We start from the raw sequence: 16009 nt of genomic DNA on the forward strand, positions 1-16009 counted from the left end.
ACTCTGGTGCTTTGTTCTGGGCCACTGGCAACAGACTGTTCATGTTTGATGTTAGAGTCCTTTCTTTCTAGTGAATTACCAATGCAATATATTGTACCACAGGGCTCAATCTTAGTTCCACTACTGTCCTTGATTTATGTGGACAACTTAGTTGAATATACAAGTCCCACAAAAACTATCCTGTTTGCTGGTGACACCAGCATATTGCTCACTGGATCCAGTCCAGAAACTTTGCAGTCCACAGCATAAAGTTCTATGAAAAGACTTTCTGAGTGGTTCACAAAAAACAAACTCATTACAAATACTGAAAAAACTGTGGGTGTCGATTTTCATTTAATTCCTCCAACTAATCACATGTCTATTCAAGCACAATTAAAAAAATGATCCCTAGAAAATGTAAGTGTCCCAAAATTTTTGGGTCTATGGGTTCAACAAGACAAAGTGGGACACACATATAAATAACTTGTCTAGAAAACTGATCTGTGTGCTATGGCCTAAGAATTTTAAAGGCTACAACAAGCAAAGCAACAGCACGACAGGCATACTATGCACAGTTCCACTCACAAGTCCAACAATATGGGATCGTTTTCTAGCGATACTCAAATCGCAGTGTAAAGGTTTTTAGAAGGGGGAAAAAAAAAAAAAAAAAAAAAAAAAAAAAAAAAAAAAACTCTAGGAATAATTTGTGGCCTTAAAAAGATGAGTCCTGTAAATCCCATTTTACTGAGCTTTGTGTTCTAAATATTCCAAGTTTATTCATTTATGAAACTATCTTGTTCACTAGGGACTACCTCCTGAAAACAGGCAAACCGCTACAGAATAAAAATTTACACAACTATAGTACCAAAAGGAAATCAAATACACATCAAAAATATCCCAGAACAACCACCTATCAGAGGAGCTTAATTAACATTGGTGTAATACTACACAATAAGAGACGAGAGGAAATAAAAAATGCTATTCATCCAATATTTAAAGCTAAACTAAAGGCATTTCTAATAAAGCCCTGTTTCTATTCTGTCAGAGAATTTCTGAATACGTAATAAAATTAATTTTAATAGGTACCTATTTTTAATTTGCCTACTATATTGCTAATACTATGTATTATTGTAACTTATCTTTGACCTGTCCAATATCAATTGTACAATTTGTGCTGTATGATAAAAGTGGACCAATAAAAAATCAAATCAAATCAAGTTCGAGCAAGAGGCACCAAGGATTGAAGTGGTGAACAACTAGTAATTTTAATCTGACTAAAGGCAGAGTACAACTGTATATAGTACAAACTTAAGAGGAGAACGTAGAAAGCTTCAAATGGAAAATCTGAATGCAAAATCCACAAGCACACAATGTTGGTGGTCATCACTAAATGATTAGAAGAGCCTACCTGTAGGACGCCTTGTCATAGTTCTTTCCAACATATGCCATTCCACAAGCAATGGAAAGACCCTGTCCTAGAGATCCAGTTCCAACATCAATGAAGTTTAGGCGAGGAGTGGGGTGGCCTTCAAGATCACTATCAATTTTTCTCAGATTCTGCAGGTCTTTTACAGGGAAAAGACCAGCTTCTGCCCATGCTGAAAGAAAAGACTATTTTTAATAGGAAGCAAAAACTCAAATTTCATTTCAGTTATATGAGAGCTATTCTGCAGTGTAATGAGACTACGACATCGTCAAAATAGCAATAACAATGACAAAACAACTGGTTACATAGGAATGGCCCGACAACGTGAGCAACTGATGTTCCTTTTAATGGAGCAAATCCAGAGGCCTTTACTTCATTTGTGTGGTTTGGCAGAGTAAAGTAGATCTTAGATTCAGTCAATGATATTTATTACTGGCAAGTAAAAGGGCTAAAAATAAAAAGATAGCACAAACCTGCATACAAAATAGGTGCGGCATGACCCTTTGATAGTATGAATCTGTCACTTGATGGGTCTCGTGGCTCCGAAATCTTGTAACGCATTGTATTGAAAAACAGAACAGACATGACTTCTGCCATTGATGCACATGATGTTGGATGGCTGAAACAAACAAACAGTACTAGCAATTAACCAAGAGTTGTCGTTCAAACTACAATACTAGAACTGCTGTATCATAAGAAGGTAACAGTAGCCAGTTGCTTCCACAAGAAACATATAGAATAACAATACTTGTCGCTGAAAAGGAGGAATACACAGTTGTTATACTAAAAATGCAATTTTTCCCTCTGGTTAAATCGGTGTGTTGGATCAAATTGTTCCCCTATCAGCGCCTGGTAAGTACACACTTATCTTCAAACACAAATATCATTATTATGAAGCAGCCAAAGTTTTAACGATGATCTACTTAATTTGTGTATTAATTCTCAGCCGTCTCAGATTCCCGCGCCTGCCCTGCACAATAGTAATTTTGTTCCCCCCAACAATCTACAATAATTGTAGCAGGAGCGGATACTACGTCACAGTGACGTATACGCGAGTGCGAAATGCCCACTTAAAATTCGGCTCAGTCATCTGTGGTTTCTTTCATAGCTGGCAATATCTTTTTGGAGCTTTTTTAAAGGATCTTCGCAAAGAAAGCTCATACTCACAGTGGATCTGAGAAATGACACGAATTGCCGTGTGCCCCACAGTGTAATTTCGTTCGCCTAACAAGAAACAAGAGGATGCGGCATTGTACACACAAAACAATTCCGTCCATATTTAACACCTGTTGAAGCCCTTTATACAGTCTTCTGACTTACCAAATATTTAAATTACATGTCATATTATGACCAATCACAATTATTTTTCTTTAAACTTTTAATAGGTATGTAATTGCCTATAGAAAATATTACGAAGAAAACCTCCCTTAGCAAAATTTCGGTCTTTTTCGTATCAAAATTATCCAATACAAATTAGACGGTTACGTGCATGCCGTACATTAAACGAATGTATATATTTTGAAACACTTCGTATCACCTGTCATGCGCCTTAACAGGAGAGACCTTATTACATAAACAGCGGACAAAAAAAGATTTATTAAAAAGACACTTCATCTCTTTCTTGCTACAGAATTGGGCTTCGTGCATATGTCACTCATGGCGATAATACCCCAGCAGCAAAGAACAAGCATTATCAGGCACCTACCCGCACGCGTGCAGACACAAGACCGGTACCGGTATCAATGTGAACTTTCGTCCATTTTACAAGGTTATGAATACTCAAAAGGAACTGATGCATGTTGCAGGCCTATTCCACATGCGAAGGATAACTAAAACGGCTACAATTGCCAGGCAAAATAATTGTTAGGCAACTTTGCGTTATACGAATTTTCAGAACTTATTTATCTCGAACACCTTACTCACCCTGATTTTGCAGTATTTGTTGCTTCTATACTGTCGATGCGCAGCTTATTCGCGATATCCTGCAGTTCGGCAACATTTGGTTTGACATATGTTTCCTTCATTTTATTCAAAGTATAGTATCACTACTCCCGCAAACAGTCCCTCTGCGCTGTAAATGAAAAAGATCAGGCGAGCTGAGTGGGATATATAGCTAGCTCGTTACCGCGCATGCGCAGAACTGCTCACGAGGGGGGAACGAGTCACCTTCAGGCCTGACGCCGACGCCTGTGTAGCAGTGCAACGGTGATAACACCAACGCTTATTTTGTTTTCGATCAACAGCTAATGAAATACTGATATAACTCATTGCTACTTACATCACTACTATGGGGTATCACGGTTCTTTAGCAGATATATTAATGACGAGTAAAAGATTAGAAGAACACGGAACTTTTCTGGTGTAATTTATTTATTTAGATAATGTACATAACGTTAAGTAGAAGAGAAACCAGATTTTTGGCAAATTATAGATAAGATTAGATGTACTTTTCATTCCAATAGATCCATAGTGAGTAGATCCTCAAGTATGTAAAATATCTCATAACAACAAGAATACAAAATTAATATTTATAAAGAAAAATATATAAATATGGTATGTACAATGTACAAATGTATCTTCAATAGATCCCAAGTAAAATGGTCCTAAAGGTTGTGGACTAAGTCAAAAATCTTAAACATATTTTTATTTGAAAGGTAATAAATAAATAGGAAGGAAGTATGTCTGGTGCTTACGGGCGCAAATAAACAAATAGGCCCATGCATGTATATTGCCGATGGGGCGTCTGTAAAGGGGGAAGATGATGGCTCGGATTACTTCCCCTCCACCACTAATTATTACCATAGCTAGGTTTTTAATGAAGATATGGGAGTAAAATAAACTTGATAAATGCAGACATTGATACCACATTACTTCACTCTGAACCACTGATCAGCGACATGATTGATCAAACACCTATTTTGGCTATGCATTTCACCATTGAGAGAAGCGTCAACTGCTCGCCAATAACAACAGAAATTCTCAATTTGTAACGTATTTTGCTGTCAAATGTACGAAATAGATGTATCACGGACTTAGTCTTATCGAAAACTATTACTCTCTTCTGGTATATGCGATTTCAGCATTCATGGATACAATTATAGGTGACATTAATTTTACTGGTCGATATTTAATATCGGTAAATAAATGAGGCATAGACTTCATTGTTTAGGCTTTAAAGGAATTTAAACCTTTCAGAAAAAATGCACGGGCTCATTCAAATTCACATTGCCTTAAAGAAATAGCGACTGCAGTCAATTTTTTGTCATTACGTGAGGACAAAGACAAGAATGGTTATTTCAAAATCGAACTCAACCACGGCTGAGTAAATTGAGATGAACGGAACCAAACATAAGTCTATTCCAAAAACAATAATACTTTGTCGTGTTCGTGATTTTTCAAATGGCTCAAATGGCTCTGAGCACTATGGGACTCAAATGCTGAGGTCATTAGTCCCCTAGAACTTAGAACTAGTTAAACCTAACTAACCTAAGGACATCACAAACATCCATGCCCGAGGCAGGATTCGAACCTGCGACCGCAGCGGTCTTGCGGTTCCAGACTGCAGCGCCTTTAACCGCACGGCCACTCCGGCCGGCCGTGATTTTTCACTTCTTGGAAAATACTCTACAGGTAAGTATTTGTAAGACCTACTTCCTTGCTCCCTAAATGCAGGAAATAAAATTCTTGGATTTCACATACGGACGCACTCAGAAAAATTTAAATCTCTTTATGACAGGGTCCAGAATGATCTTATTAACATTTGTGAATATATACTCAAGAAACTAATGAAAATTGGTCGCAGACTGACGAGACTGCCAACATTAGTGGCAAGGAGCAAAAATCTGAGATTATTAAAGATGATGCTGGTGTTCTCTTTACAACGAAACAAGAATTTGTCGAGGTAGATAAATTCGATGCAGGACGTGTTGCAGGTGATGTTCTACATTTCACGGAAGAAGTTGGATTGGAAATTACTACGACGATTGGTTTAGGATTTGACAGGTAGTCCACAGTGGTTGGTAAAGTTAATGTTATGGCAATCAGTCACTGATCAGAAATAAAAATGCCGGCACGGTAGCTCAGCGTGTTCCGTCAGAGGCTGCGTGCTCTCTGTAATAATAATAAAAAAAACTGAGTCAAGGAATCAACGGTCAACTTGAACGGACGTCTTGTGACGTCCACCCAGACCAAACGCAACGAACTATATCGAAAAATAAGTAGTCAGCGCAGCGGTCTGTCACGCCAAGGGGCCCGGGTTCGATTTCCGGTAGGCTCGGGGATTTTATCCGCTCAGGGACTGGGTGTTGTGTTGTACTCATTATCATTTCGTCATCGCCGGTGGAAGGCAACGGGAAACCACCACTGGAATCACTTCCCTAGACGCTCATGCGGTGGACCTCTCTGACGAGGCTTCCCCCATGACAAGACCTGCCGTACGGCAGAACACAAAGTTTTTTTTTTTTCCCCCCATCAGTTGAATCTAGTGGCCAATGACGACTATGATCTGGTAGAAATTAGAAACGCAATGGAAACTATGAAGCATGTGAATGCCACAGTTTTGAATCAACGGCCTGAAATCCAGGGTGTCCAACGAGTTATGAAATAAAACTAGGAAATATTCACAAAAGCAGTTTATTTGTACTCCCATAATGGTAGGTTCAAACTGAAAATTAAAACAGTATGTTGTTAATTATTACTTTGTGACTGTCTAATCACAGCTGCATAGAACACAGTTTCTGTGCCACATGCTTTTCGTCTTTATTGTTTGCAAACAATCTAAAGAGGCCTGGAATATGTACAAATCTTTGTTTATATTATTTAGTTCACATTTAGGACGTTGGACAGATAGGTTATGAACAGCTCCGTCACTTTTTGCTTTTCTATGATGTAGTAATAAGTTAAAGTACTACTTTCGGATTTCGTGTGTACTCATCTACATGTCTTCTTGTTCCTTTGTTATAGCTGTTCTTCGTCTGCTTGCTGCCATTTGAAAGGGGCCTTAACCACTTCGGCTATCCGTGCACGCCTCCTGCTTTGGCTCAAACACCAATATACAACTCGGTATACGTCGCTACGCGATAATCCCGTAAGTGTTCTAGTCCCAATCCGGCACAGTTTATGGCAATATATTCGCATTCAGCGAATTTATTTCGAACTAATTTCGGAAGGCTGTCAATCATCATTAATGTCTGTTCACCAAGACATGCCGAGACGAGCATGGGTATCGAGTCCTCTTAACCTCGTTCTCACTGGTGTGGGAATACAGAGGAAAGCTGCCAGCATTATGTGATGAACGTAGCGGACTACAGTATACAGATGTAGATAGTGTGACCTATGGAAGTTTGGGCTGGTCCGGCGAGAGTGCACGGATACCCGAAATTGTTACGGCGACCACTGGCGACAAGCGGGAAATCCGGCGTCGTCGCGGTCCGGAACAAACTTTCATGTGTGACCAATAGTACATTCATACCTGATATTGGTTTCCGCATTCATCGAATTTATTTCGAATTAATTCTAGGCTTAAATTAACGCTTTCTTCGTGATTTTCCTTCTCAGCCTTAAGCCGATTTTCATGATGGCGAAGTCTTTTGTGTTCCCTGATAGAAATCCTTTTAAATTTACGTTTAATTAGCTCTGTTTCCAAGTCATATATGTCAAAGTCTCTTCCGCTGCCAACAGCCCCTCGTGAATGGAAGATGGAGGAGGTCACTCCTGTTTACGGCAAGAGGCAAAAAGTTGGGCACACACATTTACAGGAAACTATTGGTAACGTCCGTCTGTTGCAGGATACAAAGTATTCCAGTAAACCCCCGATTCTTTTAAGAATCGATTGCCATGTATAAAACAGCTTCAAACGTCTGATTACTAAACACACAACTGGCCATTAAAATTGTTACACCACGAAAATGACGTGCTACAGACGCGAAATTTAACCGACAAGAAGAAGATGCTGTGATATGCAAATAATTAGCTTTTCAGAGCATTCACATAAGGTTGGCGCCGGTGGCGACACCTACAACGTGCTGACATGAGGAAAGTTTCCAACCGATTTCTCATACACAAACAGCAGTTGACCGACGTTGCCTGGTGAAACGTTGTTGTGATGCCTCGTGTAAGGAGGAGAAATGCGTACCATCACGTTTCCGACTTTGCGCCTATTGCGATTGCGGTTTATCGTATCGCGACACTGCTGCTCGCGATCCTTATGACTGTTAGCAGAATATGGAATCGGTGGTTTCAGGAGGGTAATACGGAACGCCGTGCTGGATCCCAACGGCCTCGTATCACTAGCAGTCGAGATGACAGGCATCTTATCCGCATGGCTGTAACGGATCGTGCAGTCACGTCTCGATCCCTGACTCAACAGATGGGGACGTTTGCAAGACAACAACCCTCTACGCGAACAGTTCGACGACGTTTGCAGCAGCACGGACTATCAGCTCGGAGACCATGGGTGTGGTTACCCTTGACGCTGCATCACACACAGGAGCGCCTGCGATGGTGTACTCGACGATGAACCTGGGTGCACGAATGGCAAAACGTCATTTTTTCCGATGAATCCAGCATCATTATGGTCGCATCCGTGTTTGGCGACATCGCGGTGAACGCACATTGGAAGCGTGTATTCGTCATCGCCATACTGGCCTATCACCCGGCGTGATGGTATGGGGTGCCATTGGTTACACGTCTCGGTCATCTCTTGTTCGCATTGACGGCACGTTGAACAGTGGACGTTACATTTCAGATGTGTTACGACCCATGGCTCTACCCTTCATTCGATTCTGCGAAACCCTACATTTCAGCAGGATAATGCACGACCGCATGTTGCAGGTATTGTACTGGCCTTTCTGGATACAGAAAATGTTCGACTGCTGCCCTGGCCAGCAATTCTCCAGATCTCTCACCAATTGAAAACGTCTGGTCAATGGTGACCGAGCAACTGGCTCGTCACAATACGCCAGTCACTACTCTTGACGAACTGTGGTATCGTGTTGAAGCTACATGGGCAGCTGTACCTGTACACGCCATCCAAGCTCTGTTTGACTCAATGCCCAGGCGTATCAAGGCCGTTATTACGGCCAGTGGTGGTTGTTCTGGGTACTGATTTCTCAGGATCTAAGCACCCAAATTGCGTGAAAATGTAATCACATGTCAGTTCCAGTATAATATATTTGTCCCATGAATTCCCGTTTATCATCTGCATATTTTCTTGGTGTAGCAATTTTAATGGCCAGTAGTGTAAATTAGGTACTGTGTTAATTAATTGACTTAAGAATGTAAGCGAGAAAAAGTTTGGAAAAGGTTTGACATTACGCTAAAGGTTTGTTGGGAGTCGCTAAGTGCTTTCACAATGAAACACTGGATGAATATAGTCTGTAGTTCTGCGTTCCATTTTATGCAAAACAGGTTTCTCAGCATCACGATGTTTATGAACTATTTGTCTTACAATGATATAATTTTGCAGGTACATTCATGTAGAGACTGACTGCAAAGTGTGTTGCGAATGAAATTTGCAATAAAACGTCATGCCCGATGTTGAAGTTTTACGGCGCGCCGTTTTAAACTCAAGCTAGTTTGTTACGCCTCCAAATGTCTATGACGTCATACCTCCCAAACTTTGTGTCATATAATAACATAATTTTGCAGATACATTTAGTGCTATCTGTAGATACTACCTGCAGACTGTCTTGGGAATGGATTCGGTAGCAAAGAAGTAATAAATTAAAAGGTCGTGTCTGTTGCGGAATTTTTACTGCATGAACAGCAAAATGTAATAAGCGATAAACTTCTTTCCTTCTGTCATTTTGTGGGGGGTATCATCGAGAGAAAGTTTCGTAAAGGTTTGAAATTACGTATAAAGTCTGCTAGAAGCCGCTAAAGTGATCTCATTCTCAAATACTGGATGAATATAATCCGGGTATTTGTTCGCTTTAAGTTAAACTGCCTCCACACAAACACACAATTTCGAACTGTAACACTTGTCTTATTATGTTAAACTTTTAACATAAGATCAGACCTCTTCATGAGTAGATTATGACAGGAATTTAATTTTTTAAATTCGGTTAATAACTACGCAAAACATTGAAAATGAAATTGTCGTTGCCCCTGGAAGCCGTTAGATAGGTAAGTTGTAACTAGAACCGGGTCTGGGGGAGCTGCTTAGTAATATCAATTCTAACATTACGACTTTCTTGGAAGAGAAGTTGCTTCTCTCAATGAATCAGCATGGATTCAGGGAAAATCATTCGTGTGAAACATGGTACTCAATATGACACAAATTTTGTACGTTAGCATGTTTTTCTGCATTATTAAAATCATCCATAAAACGTACAATGTGGCGCTACCTACGCAAATACCGTTCTGAATTGTAGTAAAACAAAGTGCGGCCATCTGAAGATGGCTATGAAAGCGGTTGTGGCAATAAAGTAGACCTTTTCCAAAACTATTTGTGACTAATCCCTTCTCCATCAAAGTTCCATAAATGAATAACTACTACGGAGGTCAGCAAGATCGAGCATGGCAAAAAGAAATTGACAAGAAAGAATCAACGTAGGATAGATGTAAGGAGATGCAGAAAGACTAGGACTAAGTATCTGTTTAATGTAATGAATGGCTTTGCTTTGCGGGTATGTGCAAGGGGTGGGCACAAATCACCGATTCACATAATTTATGTTTTGCTCAGCATAATATTTCATAGTATGTTTTCGGTTTTCCAGCCAAGCTGAAGCTTGCGGGTTGACTATGTCCTTCAATAAAAATAAATCAAGAACAGCTAAACAGATAAGAGGCCACCCGATATCTGGGGTTGCTGAGACACATCTTCTCATTCCACATACAGCGCGTCTGCACGAGAGGACGTTACATAATGAACAGATCAGTCGATACAGAACAGAAAAGGTTCGGACTCCCGTCACATAGTATTGGCTATTGCGACAGCTGTTGCCCGCCACTGACCAAGAGCCCTGGGCAGACGGACGGGTGCAAAGGGTGGGAGGTCGCAAAATACATTTTAGTAGAATTGTTTATATTTTACACGTACCAGTTTCCATTTTCTCAGGTACATTTCGGAAAATAAAGACGCACGATAATTAAGGATCTCGAAAACGACAAGGAATACTTCAAAATTGTAAGCTAGCTTCAGGGTGTTACAAAAAGGTACGGCCAAACTTTCAGGAAACATTCCTCACACACAAATAAAGAGAAAATGTTATGTGGACATGTGTCCGGAAACGCTTAATTTCCATGTTAGAGCTCATTTTAGTTTCGTCAGTATGTACTGTACTTCCTCGATTCACCGCCAGTTGGCCCAATTGAAGGAAGGTAATGTTGACTTCGGTGTTTGTGTTGACATGCGACTCATTGCTCTACAGTACTAGCATCAAGCACATCAGTACGTAGCATCAACAGGTTAGTGTTCATCACAAACGTGGTTTTGCAGTCAGTGCAATGTTTACAAATGCGGAGTTGGCAGATGCCCATTTGATGTATGGATTAGCACGGGGCAATAGCCGTGGCAAGGTACGTTTGTATCGAGACAGATTTCCAGAACGAAGGTGTCCCGACAGGAACACGGTCGAAGCAGTTGATCGGCGTCTTGGGGAGCACGGAACATTCCAACCTATGACTCGCGACTGAGGAAGACCTAGAACGACGAGGACACCTGCAATGGACGAGGCAGTTCTTCGTGCAGTTGACGATAACCCTAATGTCAGCGTCAGAGAAGTTGCTACTGTACAAGGTAACGTTGACCACGTCACTGTATGGAGAGTGCTACGGGAGAACCAGTTGTTTCCGTACCATGTACAGCGTGTGCAGGCAGTATCAGCAGCTGATTGGCCTCCACGGGTACACTTCTGCGAATGGTTCATCCAACAATGTGTCAATCCTCATTTCAGTGCAAATGTTCTCTTTACGGATGAGGCTTCATTCCAACGTGATCAAATTGTAAATTTTCACAATCAACATGTGTGGGCTGACGAGAATCCGCACGCAAGTGTGCAATCACGTCATCAACACAGATTTTCTGTGAACGTTTGGGCAGGCATTGTTGGTGATATCTTGATTGGGCCCCATGTTCTTCCACCTACGCTCAATGGAGCACGTTATCATGATTTCATACGGGACACTCTACCTGTGCTGCTAGAACATGTGCCTTTACAAGTACGACACAACATGTGGTTCATGCACGATGGAGCTCCTGCACATTTCAGTCGAAGTGTTCGTACGCTTCTCAACAACCGATTCGGTGACCGATGGATTGGTAGAGGCGGACCAATTCCATGGCCTCCACGCTCTCCAGACCTCAACCCTCTTGACTTTCATTTATGGGGGCATTTGAAAGCTCTCGTCTACGCAACCCCAGTACCAAATGTGCTCGTATTGTGGACGGCTGTGGTACAATACGCCATTCTCCAGGGCTGCATCAGCGCATCACGGATTCCATGCGACGGAGGGTGGATGCATGTATCCTCGCTAACGGAGGACATTTTGAACATTTCCTGTAACAAAGTGTTTGAAGTCACGCTGGTACGTTCTATTGCTGTGTTTTTCCATTCCACGATTAATGTGATTTGAAGAGAAGTAATAAAATGAGCTGTAACATGGAAAGTAAGCGTTTCCGGACACATGTCCACATAACATATTTTCTTTCTTTGTGTGTGAGGAATGTTTCCTGAAAGTTTGGCCGTACCTTTTTGTAACACCCTGTTTAACACAGAATTCTTTCTAGTTTCTTGCCTGTTGGATCCTGCCCATTCGTCGAACACAGGGTGTCTAGGAAACATGCTTTCTCGGATCGCTAGACAAACAATTGAAGCAAATCGTATTAATGGGTTTTATTACGAAAATAAAAAATACAATACTTAACTTTGTGTTATACAGATGTGTCGCACGCAAAGGGTGACAGACAAAATAAAAAATCTCTTCAGTATAACAATTCCAAGTTTGAGCTACATAGAATGTACGAGCAAAGTTATGAGCTTTGAACGCTTCTACACTGGTCGCCGGTCTTGAAGCTTTTCGTAGAACGGGCTAGTATTCAACTGGCTGCGACCAGTCGGCTGCGGCGCTTATGTTCTCTTCGCATAGAGGCCGCTGCTGTCGCGTTATCGTCCTCTGGGGAGGGGTCGGTCAGCGTGCAATTGGCTGACGTCTGCTTCACAGCCCCCTCTGCTCCCTCGACCCCGATTGACGTGTCGGCGCTCGACTTTACCACAGTCTAACACACAATTTAACATAACAGTCGCGACACCTCGCCTCGATTTTGTTGCCTTCAGCGGCAGCAGCGCCCCAAGCGGCCGGTAGGTTGGCTCAAATGGCTCTGAGCACTATGCGACTTAACTTCTGAGGTCATCAGTCACCTATAACTTAGAACTAATTAAACCTAACTAACCTAAGGACATCACACACATCCGTGCCCGAGACAGGATTCGAACCTGCGACTGGAGCGGTCGCTCGGCTCCAGACTGTAGCGCCTAGAACCGCACGGCCACTCCGGCCGCCGGTAGGTTGAACTGTGAGTTCGGCGCGATCGTGAAAGCGAATAGAGATTGTTTATTTTGCTTTATACAATGGTTTTTACCATCGGGAGCGTTTGTAGCGCAATAAATTGCAGCAGCAACAGGAAGAAGACACCACAGCTGTCTTTTTTAGGTTTCCTAAGGATCCTGAGAGGTAAATACCATCATGTTACTAAACTGTATCGTCAGGATTCACTTGCAAACTGTATGTGTATAAATGATGACTGTTTCGTTTTAGGAGCAGAAAATGGCTAGTTAATAGCAGACAAGAAGACCTTATGAAGAAAGACCCAGTTTACCTGTATAATAATATTAGGTTTTGCTCGCTACATTTCGAACAAAACCAGTTCATGAACGCAGACAGTAACAAACTCGTGTGGAATGCAGTACCCACACAGTTTGACATTCCAAATAAGCCACCTCAGCTGACGATGAAGAGGAAACTGCCACAAAGATTCGACAGTCAATCTAAAGCTGTAAAACAGTCCTATGACACAGAAGCAGCCAGTTCAACTCTCCATGTATCAGTGCCAGATTCGTGTGAATCATCAACACAGACCTGCTTTGACGATGAAGTGGTTAGATTAAGTGCAGCTGTTCGTGTCTTACAAAGCGTGTGAAGTGTCAGAATGTGCAGATCGCTAGACTTCGAGTGAAACTATTATGGGACAAGGAAAATGCCTACAGACAGATTGTTTGAAAATTATTTAAATATTTGGTTTTTCGTGAAATGTAATGTAATCAGCTCATTATAATGTTTTCAGTATATTTCTCCCACTATTTGGCAGTTGCTTGTCCCACTTAGAATAATATAAAGATGAAGGTCGTACTTGTGGCGACAGGCGACAATGAAAAACACAATAGGCCTACAGAACGATAAACGAGCTATCGATCGCTTTTGCATGTAGAGGTACATGTCTGTGCTTCTTACATGTGAATCTGTGTGTTTATATTCTTTTGATATCAACATGGTAAGTTGCAATTCTGTCCAATGTCACAAGTGTTCTTCACGAATGTGTTGTAGCTTGCCACTCTATTCATGGTTTTTGTCCATACTTGCGCTTATTTTAGAATCATTTTTAGAAACATATATGCCTTCTGATACTACACAAACTCTTGGAGGCAAGAAAATAACTCGAATAATTCGGAAATTACGTAGGAAATGGATGCAAACAAACATTATGCTTACGACACGTCTGACGTTCACCTTACCTGCCGCTTGGAGCGCTAGTGTCGCTCCATCTGTCAAACTTTCACAGCAGTGAGTGTCGCGACTGTTATGTTAGTCTGTGACTTTACGCCGTAACATTGCCCACGTATCTAGGCTTGCCTTCTGACCGCCTGTAGAGGACATGACAGCCAGGTACCCATTCGTTGGCTGACTGTAGCTGTGCTGACAACAAATCCGACTCGGTCCATGGGGTCTAAGGTATAACCAACAGTACCAAGCTAGTTAGCCAAGATCACTAATATAAAAATAACAAAACGACTGACTATCCGAATGTATTAGTCTCCTCATTTACGTAGATATACCCACAGTCTAAAGACCTGTGTTCACAATCGATGTGCTAATTGAAATACTGATCGTTGTGAACGACAGCGAGGCGGCGCAGTGGTTAACACACTGGACTCGCATTCGAAAGGACGACTGTTCAAACCCGTGCCCGGCCATTCCGATTTAGGTCTTCCATGATTTCTCTAAATCACTCCAGGCAAATGCCACGATGTTTCCTTTGAAAGGGCGCGGCCGATTTTTTCCTCATCCTTCCCTAATCCGAGCTTGGACTCCGTCTCTAATGACTTTGTTGTCGACGGAACGTTAAACACTAATCTCCTCCTCTGATGGTGGTGAATGAACACTTCAGTATTATATCGTGTAAATTTTGATGGTGTCGAAATTGAGAGAGTTTGTTGCTATTATAGTTCTTAAATCAGCTGTGGTACATATATAAATTACTTCTCATATTTTCTGACGAATGCTTTACAAATACTGTATTTCTCTAAATCGCAATTTCTTAACTTAAGCTAAAGCGATGTTCTAAGCACGAATTATTATTATATGCCAGGCGTGATGGTGCACTGGTAAAGCGAGTGCCCTGTACCGAAAGATCGCAGGCTCGAGTCTCGGTAGGGTCACGAAAGTTTTCAGTATCTCTATAATATACACTTTACATCACAGCGATGGAGGAGTCGCCAGGAATGACACCTGGTTCGAGCTCCACGTAAAATTGTGCGTCCACTTTCCCCGGTTGGATACTCCGACCACAGGCCCTGCCGCGCCCAGCGATACCGACCGATCGACATGTCATCCTCCGCCATTGGTGTAATTGGATGCGGTAGGGGGGGCGTGGGGGCGTGGTGTCAGCACATCGCTTTCCCAGCCGCTGTCAGTTTCCGTGACCTGGAGCCGCTACTACGCAGTCAAGTAGCTCCTTAACTGGCCTCACGAGGCTGAGTGCTCTCCTACCAAGGAAAAAGCCCTGGCAGTACCGGGAATTCAGCCCTCGTGCTCCGCATGGTAGTCAGCCGCGATGACCACTCAGCTACGGAGGCGGACCCCGGTAGTATAACTGGGGCGTGAATGAACATGAATAGTCACAACCGCAAGAAGCTTCTTCTTTCCATGAGGTTACCGGTTTGGTTTCGGTCTGTTTTATACCATCTTCACATCTCCCCCATGATGGTAGACAGTGGCGGTGAAAGGAGCAGGTGCTATATCTCCACGAATGCAGTTAGCGATCCTGGAGACACGTTACTGCAGTGCAACTTGGAAGGGCAATGTGCCTGACACCTGAATGACGGACTGCAGATGACGATGTCTCACCATCTGTCATCCATATGTTGTGGACACGCTACAGGGAGACAGGTGAGCACACAAGGCGAGTTGGACAAGGTCGCCGACGCATTACAACCCCACTGACCATCTCTGCGTTGCGGCGTTCGACAGCTGCGGTACGATCTCAGACGGGCTATAGGAGCCTCTGTGTCGGATCAGACTTTAAGGAAAAGGTTACGGAAAAGGACCTTACGTCCTCTTCGAGTACCCCGTTTGATACGACAATATCTAGCAACTTGCCTTCAGTTC

The 16009-nt window shown here is 42.2% G+C and overlaps 1 protein-coding gene across 2 annotated transcripts in view; it reads right to left on the reverse strand.

The window, feature by feature from the left end:
• Positions 1–16009, reverse strand: part of LOC126248250 (transketolase-like) — a 173531-nt gene that overhangs the window by 36467 nt on the left and 121055 nt on the right. Inside the window, exons 1-3 of one of the 2 annotated variants that reach the window (XM_049949100.1) lie at positions 3329–3495; positions 1879–2024; positions 1388–1577 (exon numbers count right to left, since the gene is read on the reverse strand). In XM_049949100.1, coding sequence (XP_049805057.1) covers positions 1388–1577; positions 1879–2024; positions 3329–3429 — 437 coding nt within the window. In that variant the 5' untranslated portion in view covers positions 3430–3495. Of the gene's footprint in view, positions 1–1387; positions 1578–1878; positions 2025–3328; positions 3496–16009 lie in introns of those variants that run through there. The other variant, XM_049949099.1, reaches the window with a different exon arrangement.

Source organism: Schistocerca nitens, chromosome 3 (genome assembly GCF_023898315.1).
Source record: "Schistocerca nitens isolate TAMUIC-IGC-003100 chromosome 3, iqSchNite1.1, whole genome shotgun sequence".
NCBI classification, from domain to species: domain Eukaryota; kingdom Metazoa; phylum Arthropoda; class Insecta; order Orthoptera; family Acrididae; genus Schistocerca; species Schistocerca nitens.